The 9,162-nt window shown below is 45.9% G+C and overlaps 2 protein-coding genes across 4 annotated transcripts in view; both read left to right on the top strand.

Annotated features, from left to right (window-relative positions):
* The window catches only part of Ncaph (non-SMC condensin I complex subunit H), a 38,923-nt gene that overhangs the window by 12,294 nt on the left and 17,467 nt on the right, over positions 1-9,162 (top strand). For all 3 annotated transcript variants that reach the window (XM_031371801.1, XM_031371800.1, XM_031371802.1), the window contains exons 2-7: positions 3,059-3,296; positions 3,642-3,732; positions 4,967-5,059; positions 5,659-5,791; positions 6,860-6,984; positions 8,101-8,290. In XM_031371801.1, coding sequence (XP_031227661.1) covers positions 3,059-3,296; positions 3,642-3,732; positions 4,967-5,059; positions 5,659-5,791; positions 6,860-6,984; positions 8,101-8,290 — 870 coding nt within the window. The remainder of the gene's footprint in view (positions 1-3,058; positions 3,297-3,641; positions 3,733-4,966; positions 5,060-5,658; positions 5,792-6,859; positions 6,985-8,100; positions 8,291-9,162) is intronic.
* On the top strand, positions 1,017-2,242 carry LOC116090873 (60S ribosomal protein L39-like). Its single transcript, XM_031371806.1, has one exon. The coding sequence runs from the start codon at positions 1,288-1,290 to the stop codon at positions 1,507-1,509; it is 222 nt and encodes a 73-aa protein (XP_031227666.1). The 5' UTR covers positions 1,017-1,287; the 3' UTR covers positions 1,510-2,242.

Genomic DNA, 9,162 nt, shown 5'->3' with positions numbered 1-9,162 from the left:
TTTTTTGAGACAGGTTTTTTTTCTTTGTAGCCCTGGCTATCCTGGAACTCAGAAATCCGCCTGCCAGGCTGGTCTCGAACTCAGAAATCTGCCTGCCTCTGCCTCCCAAGTGCTGGGATTAAAGGCATGCACCACCACTGCCCAGCCTGTTTATACACCTCTTATCCTCAGTATTGACGCCTGTCTGGTCATCTTACTGTTAAGAAGGTTGCTTACTGTTAGGTCCCTTCTAATTGGTTCTTACTTGGTCCTCTGTCCTCCAGAAGCTCAGGTTAGCTCATTTTGTTTTTCCTCTCATTGTTATCCAGTCATGTCCTTTCTCATTGCATTTAAGATGCACAGGTAGTGCTGGGAATGTAGCTCAGTTGGTAGAGTACTTGCCTAGCATTGAGTGAACCCTGGGTTAGATCCAGCGCCATGTAAGCCGGGCATGGTGGCACATACCTGTCATGCCAGAATGTAAGAGGTAGAGGCTAGAAGATGTGAAGTTGAAGGTCATCCTCTCAGCTGTTGTGAGTTTGAGGCCAGCCTAAGCTACATGAGACCCTATCTAAATATCCTTTGTGGGGTGGGGTGGATGTAAAGTCAGCACAACGGTTGTGCGCTCTTGCTAGTCCACCTTCCATTTCCCTGACTAGTGTTTTCCCTCCTTGGCCCTGGAGAGCCCGAGGCGTGTGTGGACTACTGTGTTCAGCCCCAGTAGGCCCTGACACGTGCCAGCATGTTCCCACCTTTGGCCTGTGCCCCCTGCTTCCACATGGTCTCATGGCTTTGATAATTTCTGGTGTAACCTTTTCAGAAAATCCTGCCCTGATGACTGTATTTAAAGTCATGTCACTCACAGTTCCTGTCTTCCTCATGCCTCACCCCCTCCCCAAAACGCCGATACCTATCACACACACATCTGATTCCCAACTTTTTTTTTTTTTAAAAAAGATTTATTTCTTTATTTTATGTGAGTACACTGTAGCTATCTTCAGACACGCCAGAAGAGGGCATCAGATGCCAGTACAGATGGTTGTGAGCCACCATGTGGTTGCTGGGATTTGAACTCAGGACCTCTGGAAGAGCAGTCAGTGCTCTTAACCGCTGAGCCATCTCACCAGCCCTGATTCCCAACTTTTAGTTGAAGTACCAAGAAAGGAAATGCTTGCTGCCCCGACCTGAGTCCAGCAGTTGCTCACGTTTTACCACCTTTACTGTGACTGCAAGTTACACTCTTCAGATGGCTCCACACTGAAGCCATTTCTCACACATCTCTGAAAAGCAGTGACCTTCTACATCAAAATGTCACTGTGGCTCTTCTCCTTTCCTCTGCCATCGTGTGCAGTACGCCTGACTCGACTTCTCGCCATGTCTTCTCACAAGACTCTCAGAATCAAGAGATTCCTGGCCAAGAAACAAAAGCAAAATCGTCCTGTTCCTCAGTGGATCTGGATGAAAACTGGTGACAAAATCAGGTACAACTCTAAGAGAAGACACTGGAGGAGAACGGAGCTGGGTCTGTAAGGATTCACAAAGTGGCGAGACTGAGTTGGGGTCATGGATCAGTCCTACCAGATGGATTTCAACATTTTTAACCTGGAGTCTTGCTCGTGTCTTAGAGTGTTTGTCCAGTAATAACATATTTTTTTGAAAAAAAAATGTCACTGTGATGCCTAAGATAATAAAAATTAGTTTCCTAGACTAAGGTCTAGACTTTATTCTAGATTTCTAAAATCACCCTCAAATGTTGCTCCTCTCCACCGTTTTGAGCAGGGATTGGCGGAAACCTTCCATGTGCTGCTTTTGGGTTAGTGGCCAGTTGTTTTCTTTTCATCCAGAGTAACTCCCCTGGCTTTTTTGATAAGGAGCTTGTTACTATTTACTTGTTTTGAGACTATATCACTATGTAGCCCAGGCTGGGCTTGAACTCTTTGCAGTTCTCCTGCCTCAGCCTGCTAGATGCTGGAACTACAGGTGTGAACTAGTTTTCGCATACAGTGTCCCCATTCTCAATTTAGGTAAATGCCTATTTGTCTCCTTTGGCTCATTTCCCTGTTCTTATATTTCTTACAGGTGGTAAGATCTAAAGTGTTAGTAACATTTAGATTAAATATTCCTGGTAAAACTATTTCCTAGGTGATTCTGAGAGTTTCCTGTAGTTGGGGCTGGAGAGATGGCCCAGTGGTTAAGAGCACTGATTGCTTTTCCAGAAGACCTAGGTTTAATCACACACACACACACACACACACACACACACACACACACACACAAACACAAACATGGGAGCTCACAACAGCCTGTAACTCCAATTCCAGGGGATCTGGCACCTTCACACAGACATATATGCAGGCAAAACACCAGTACACACAAAATAAAAATAAATTATAAAAATTTGGTGTTGAGTCACATCAGAGGTGAGGATACTTTCAGTTTCTCATTTTTGTCTGCTTGGTTAATGTAGTCACTCACTGTTCAAGGCTTTTGCATTTGAATGTGATTTGTGGGCAGTTCTTAGGAAGGGTGTGTGTGTGTCTGGCTGGCTGTGTTCTACCTATTTCCTGTGTTTCTTTTCTATCTTGTTGCCAAGACATGGATGAGCCAGGGTCAGAGCCCAGCCTCATCGTTGCTTAGCGCCAGTGTCTCCCTGGCCTGGGATTATAAGTGGCAGATGTCTGTTCTTCCAGTTTGTGAGCTCATCAAAGGCAGCAAGTTTGTCTCATCCATCTCTCTGTCCTTGGGAGTGCTGGGATGGGCTAGCCTTGAGCATGCTAGGCAAATGCTCTACCAATCAACTCCACCCCCCCAACCCCCCCACCCCCAGGCCTGCCTTGCCATTCATACATCCTGTGGTTTGCTTGAATATGCAGTAGCTGTGAAGTGGTTATATGTCCTATCGTCTTTTCTTTGCCCCTCAACCCCCACTCAAGAAACCCAAATTGTAGTGTCTAGCATCATGCATTGTAGGACTTAAAGGAGAACGTGCAGGGAGCCCCTTGACAGAGCCGGGTCCCCTTTCCATATAGGAAACTATTCTGTTAAAGCTTTCTTGAGCAAGTATTTTGTTCTGTCACAGAAACAATGAGTAGCTCTTTTCTGAAGACCTGTGGACAACAGGGCATCCTTTCCTCACCTTTGGAACGGGTGCTTCCAGCATCCCAGCCTGGGAAGGCCTCCCTCGGCACTCCTAAAACCCCCGTCCTTGAAGACTTTCCTCAGAATGACGACGAAAAGGAGCGTATGCAGCGGAGACGCTCCAGGGTCTTTGACCTGCAGTTCAATACAGATTCAATTCATCTGGCCTCCCCGAACAGGTGAGTGCAGTTCTGCATTGACTCTGTCGGGGTGGCATGGGTGGTAAGGGTCCTGGTGCCTCCCTCCAGAGGACTTCATTGGCATTTGTTTCTCTCTGTGTGTGTGTGTGTGTGTGTGTATGTGTGTGTGTGTATGTGTATGTGTATGTATGTGTGTGTGTGTGTGTGTGTGTGTGTGTGTGTGTGTGTGTGTGTGTGTGTGAGTCAGAGCAGAAGTTTCTCCTCCCATGCCTTTGGTTTCAGGGGTCAATCTCAGGTCATCAGGTTTGGCACCTTTACCTCCTGGGTTTGTGTTTTGAAGTTTTGTATTGTAAATCCTTGCTAGAATTCTTGTTTTTCATTTAGGAATACTGATGTTTCAACTACCACATCTAAGTTTACAAACACACAGATTACAGAACATTATTCTACCTGTATCAAGCTTTCCACTGAAAATGTGAGTATTTGCTGGTTTGAGGATTTTTTGTTGTTGTTGGCTTGGTTTGTTTGTTTGCTTTTTGGGTTTTCTTTTTTTTTAAGGTTTACTTATTTATTTCATGTGTATAAGTACACACTGCAGCTGTACAGATGGTCGTGAGCCTTCATATGGTTGTTGGGAATTGACTTTTAGGTTTGCTTGTTCCAGTTCACTCCCGTAAACTCTGCTTGCTGAGTCCCTGCTTATTCCGGCCCAAAGATTTATTTATTATTATACATAAGTACACTGTAGCTGTCTTCAGACACACCAGAAGAGGGCATCAGATCTCATTATGGGTGGTTATGAGCCACCATGTGGTTGCTGGGATTTGAGCTCATGACCTTCGGAAGAGCAGTCAGTGCTCTTACCCGCTGAGCCATCTCACCAGCCCGCTTTTTGGGTTTTCTTGTTTGCCTTTTTGTTTTTTTTTTTTTTTTGAGACAGAATTTCTCTATGTAGCCCTGGCTGTCCTGGAACTCACTCTGTAGACCAGACTGACCCTGAACTCGTAGAGATCCACCTGCCTCTGCCTCCCAAGCTCTGGAATCAAAGATGTATGACACCATGCCCAGCTTAGTTTGTATTTATTTAGGCAGGATCTTGCTATGTAGCTTAGGCTGGCCTTGAACTTGCAATCCTCCTGCCTCACTTCCCAAGATTTCAGGTGTACGTGCCCAATTATGATTCTGGGCTTTCTTGATTAGGTAGGAGATATAATGGTTTGTTTATTCTCTAGTGTGGCTGTACTGTTTCTGGCAGAGCTTTGATGTTATTCTTATGAGTGCCTACTCCTCGAAGTTCCTCTCACACAACATGGTTTACAGGCAAATGCTGTGAGTGTGGAAACTAATAATTCACCCGCATTAGAACCCTCTAGTTTCCACATATAAACTGGGTGACTATGACCAATTGCTGACCTTACTGCTCCAGGTCCCTCCTGTAAAGGGGGAGTGAGGGTGGAGGCTAGTTCCTGCCTCATAAGTCCCAACTTGGCTGAGTTCTCTGTGCCGAGTTCTCAGAGCAAAGTGTTAGAGGAGTGATCCATCCAAGTTAGGCTATGCTGCAAGTGGTTATGGGAACTGAGGTCAGTGTGAGTATTGTATGTAAACTTTAGTGGGATTATTTACATGATAAGTATTTGTATATAAACTTTATTTACATGCACTTATAAGCCAAGCCTATGAGTAACAAAGTTTTAATTTTTTTCCCCTAGAAAATCACTACTAAGAATGCTTTCGGCCTGCATTTGATTGATTTTATGTCAGAGATTCTGAAGCAGAAAGACACAGAACCAACCAACTTTAAAGTAAGGAGAATGCACACTTCCCGTGCGCTCACCCAGTGCTTATCTCCAGTTCTTATTGTAACACACTTGAATTCTGCACACAGACAAGAGCCCTGGTGAGAGAGTACCATTCACACACTTGAACTCTGCACACAGACAAGAGCCCTGGTGAGAGAGTACCATTCACACACTTGGATTCTGAATGCAGACAAGAGCCCCGGTGAGAGAGTACCATTCACACACTTGAACTCTGCACACAGACAAGAGCCCTGGTGAGAGTACCATTCACACACTTGGATTCTGAATGCAGACAAGAGCCCTGGTGAGAGTACCATTCACACACTTGAACTCTGCACACAGACAAGAGCCCTGGTGAGAGTACCATTCACACACTTGAACTCTGCACACAGAGTCTTCTGGTGACATAGTACCAGGCTCCTTTATATCCTTTCCTCAAAGGGTGAAATGCAGAGAAGAGACATGCTTTTATTTCCCATCAGTCATTGAGCACCTTTCTGTCTTTTTTTTTTAAGTAAGTATTTTATAAATCTAGCTGGATTTTACTTGTTTAAAGTGCTGTCCTGTGCGTCTTCTTGAATGTAGCTGTGCTTTTGAACTAGGTGGCTGCTGGTACCTTGGATGCTAGCACCAAGATCTATGCTGTCCGTGTGGATGCCGTCCATGCTGATGTATACAGAGTCCTTGGGGGGCTCGGCAAAGACACACCACCTCAAGAAGAGAGCCACAGTAGAGGTACACAGGCTGGGGTCTGGATTTAAAGGGCTGCTTCTCGATTGTACTGGAAAATATTTGAGTGCCATATCAAGATGAAAACAAAAATTTGGAAAGCTTTTTTTTTTTTTTTTGGAAGGCATGGCTATTTCCAGAATGTGGTTTTCCATGAGGAAAATCTAGTTTACTTGCTTCTATACAGAATTCATGATGGATGGTTTTGTTTTCGTTTTGTTTTGTTTTGTTTTTTGTTTTTTCGAGACAGGGTTTCTCTGTATAGCCCTGGCTGTCCTGGAACTCACTCTGTAGACCAGGCTGGCCTCGAACTCAGAAATCTGCCTGGAATTAAAAGCGTGCTGGGATTAAAGGTGTGTGCCACCACTGCCCGGCTTGGTTATTTTTAATATATATTTTATATATATCTACTAGTCTCTTGTAATGGGTAGTTTACTGGAATTGAACTGAGCCTCATCTGACTGACAGCCCTTACACTTGTATTTTGTGTTAGGGTTTCTCAGGGGTGGTTTTACTGGTTGTTTTTTTTCTAAACATTTTTTTTTAGATTTATTTTATGTGTATGAGTACACTGTAGCTGTACAGATGACTGTGAGCCATCATGTGTGTGGCTGCTGGGAATTGAACTCAGGACCTCTGCCAGCCACGCTTGCTCCGGCCCCGGTGTAATTCACTGTAGCTGTCTTCAGATGCATCAAAAGAGGGCGTCAGATCTCATTACGGGTGGTTGCTGGGATCCAAACTCAGGACCTTCGGAAGAGTAGTCAGTGCTCTTACCTGCTGAGCCATCTTGCCAACCCGGTTTTACTGGTTGTTAAAGGTCCTTTATTCTCCTATAGGAGCTTGCTTTTGGCAACAGTAGTTCCAAAGACTGTATAAAAGCTTTTAGTAATTACTTAGGGAAAAACACTAACTAGGGAGCTTCTTCGTGGTTTTTATTAGAAGTGAATGTGTTGTCTAGTAGTCCAGTTACACTGCAGCAGCAGATCAGATCAGCCTGCTGACTGGAAGGGAGTTCCTGTTTAAATTATGACTGCTGTAGAGGGTTCCTAAGAACTGCTGTTACTCCTTCAGATGAAAGTGCTGTTGAAACAGAAAGGACTAAAAAGCCTGCAAAGCCAAAGAAGAAGCAGTCCTGCAAAACCATTGAACAGAATCTGAGCAATATCAATGTCTCTGAAGCCGATGGAAAGTGTGCGGTGAGGAAATGTGCACCCCATGTGGTCTCTGTCAAATTCAGCAAGATGGTCGGTAGGGCTGGTGTTTATGGCTTGGCCAAGCTTTGAAGGAAGGCTGGATGGATTTGGGTCATTAACTGCAGGCTCAGGACCTGTAGGTCTGGGCTGCACACAGGAGCACAAGACTGGTTACCATTTGAGAAAGGAACCAGCAGTGACAACACTGGTTCTGGGAAGCCAGGTGCATGAGTGGCTCTGGGAGGAGGGGTGAATAGATGCTCATGGCAGGCGCTGCCTGCATCGGAACAGCTGAGAGGAGACAGGTGTAGAGCATGTCCCTTCCTGGGAGCCAGGATGTGAAGACAGTAAGATCACACCCTCCAAGGAAGGCAGGGAAGCCACATCTGTGTTATCAGGTCCAAGTCATGCTTCTCCTTGGAAGCCACATCTTTGAAGCATCTGTTCTAGGAGATCCCAGGTGATGTCCTCTTTTCGCCTCACATTCATTTGTCTTGCCCTGTTCCCATGCGTGGGATGTGCTCTGACTTTGGGTTGGTATCACGTGACTGTGCCCCTCTTCTCCCTGACCCCGCCTCAGAGCTTCCTTGTAACCTTTCCCAGCTGTTGCTCTACCATAGCTCTTCTGACCCTGCCTGTCCTTCACCTAGCTGTCCTGGTTGGGTTCTCCCAAATCTTAACACTTGTGTTCAGAGGAACAGTACTGAGCCAGATGTGGTTTCACATATCTGTAGCCCAGCACTCAGGAGGCTGGGCAGAAGGCTTCTGAGTGAGATGCCAGCCTGGGACTAGAGTAAGACCCCACCTTCAATAGAAGTCCCCAGAACAAATAGGAAGGATGGGACCAGTGACTGGCTCCATCCCATTGGCCTACTAAGTAAGCAACAGATTTGTTGTGACGTCATTTACTGTGCTGGGTCTGTTAGATGTAGCTATTTAGGAACTGCCTGCAGCAGGGTGTCTGTCCATGTGTGTCGTAGGTAGAGATTGAAAGTTCACTTCTCAACACTCATCCACCTGACCATGCACAGACATTCAGTCTTGTAGACAGCTGTAGATGAGCTTGTGTTTCCTGCTGCTCCCGACCATCATTCTTTGGTTCCTTGTGGTCGCATGCAGGTGGATCCTATGTTTCAGAAGACGGCAGCCTCCTTTGATGAATGCAGCACAGCCGGGGTATTTCTCTCCACCCTCCACTGCCAGGACTATAGAAGTGAGCTGCTTTTTCCTTCCGACATGCAGACTCTCTCCTCAGGAGAGCCTCTTGAGCTGCCAGATTTGGGTTTCGTAGACATGACAGATTTAAAAGGTGAGTAAAGTCAGCCTTTGTCCGGGCATCTGAGTCACAGAGGTGCTTCTCATGGTTGTAGGGGCCGTTTTCAAGTTGCTACTGAACATTACACAGGTGGCTCCTCTGGAAAGCCACATTGGGTGTTCTTTGGCAGTGCCTAGCAGTATACTCTCTTCCTCCTCCTTTTTTGATAAGGAGTCTAAACTGTAAGCCATCACTGTGCCCATGTGCCCTGGACCTTCTGCAGTAAGTCTAAACTGTAAGCCATCACTGTGTCCATGTGCTGTGGACCTTCTGCAGTAAGTCTAAACGGTAAGCCATCACTGTGCCCATGTGCCGTGGACCTCATGTGCTCGCTGTTTACAACACCCAGTGGCACCCACGACTCACCTGGAGGGTCAGTGTCTGAGCTGGAATGCGGGAAAGAGATATTTGTTTGGCCAGAGATAGCTTGTTCTGATTTGCTCCCAGTTCACAGGTCTTTCAGGACCTGTGGGGGTGTTGTGACTTATTCTTGCGGCAGTTAAGAACTGGCCTATCCTGTTAGTAGTTAGTAGTTTCCTAGTACTTGTCAGGATTTCAACATCTTCCCCTTACCCCCAGTTCTCCCTCTTTCCTCCTGACCCAGGAATGTTGTAGGGGAAAGTGTGAAAGACATGTGCTGTAGTGTGTAACTGCGCATGCTCGTGGTCCCTTCTGGGTGCTGAGTGCCATTGATTTTCTCCCTCTGGGCTGACCACGCAAATACTTTGGTACCTATTCTTGTCATCTGTTATCTGTTTACCCATGCTGGCCTAGCACCTCTCTCCTCCTTCCCCCCCTGAGTGCTGGAACTACAGGCTCACACTGGTACTTTCAGTTATAGTCTTTCTAGTCTTTTTTTTTTTTTT

This window comes from Mastomys coucha, unplaced genomic scaffold, assembly GCF_008632895.1.
Source record: "Mastomys coucha isolate ucsf_1 unplaced genomic scaffold, UCSF_Mcou_1 pScaffold15, whole genome shotgun sequence".
In the NCBI taxonomy this organism is placed as follows: domain Eukaryota; kingdom Metazoa; phylum Chordata; class Mammalia; order Rodentia; family Muridae; genus Mastomys; species Mastomys coucha.
The sequence above is the reverse complement of the archived record's forward strand: the minus strand, read 5'-3'. Positions and strand labels throughout refer to the sequence as shown.

Coding starts and splice junctions, on each gene's coding strand:
- LOC116090873 (XM_031371806.1), top strand. CDS start 1,288: ATGTCACTGTGGCTCTTCTCCTTTCCTCTGCCATCGTGTGCAGTACGC.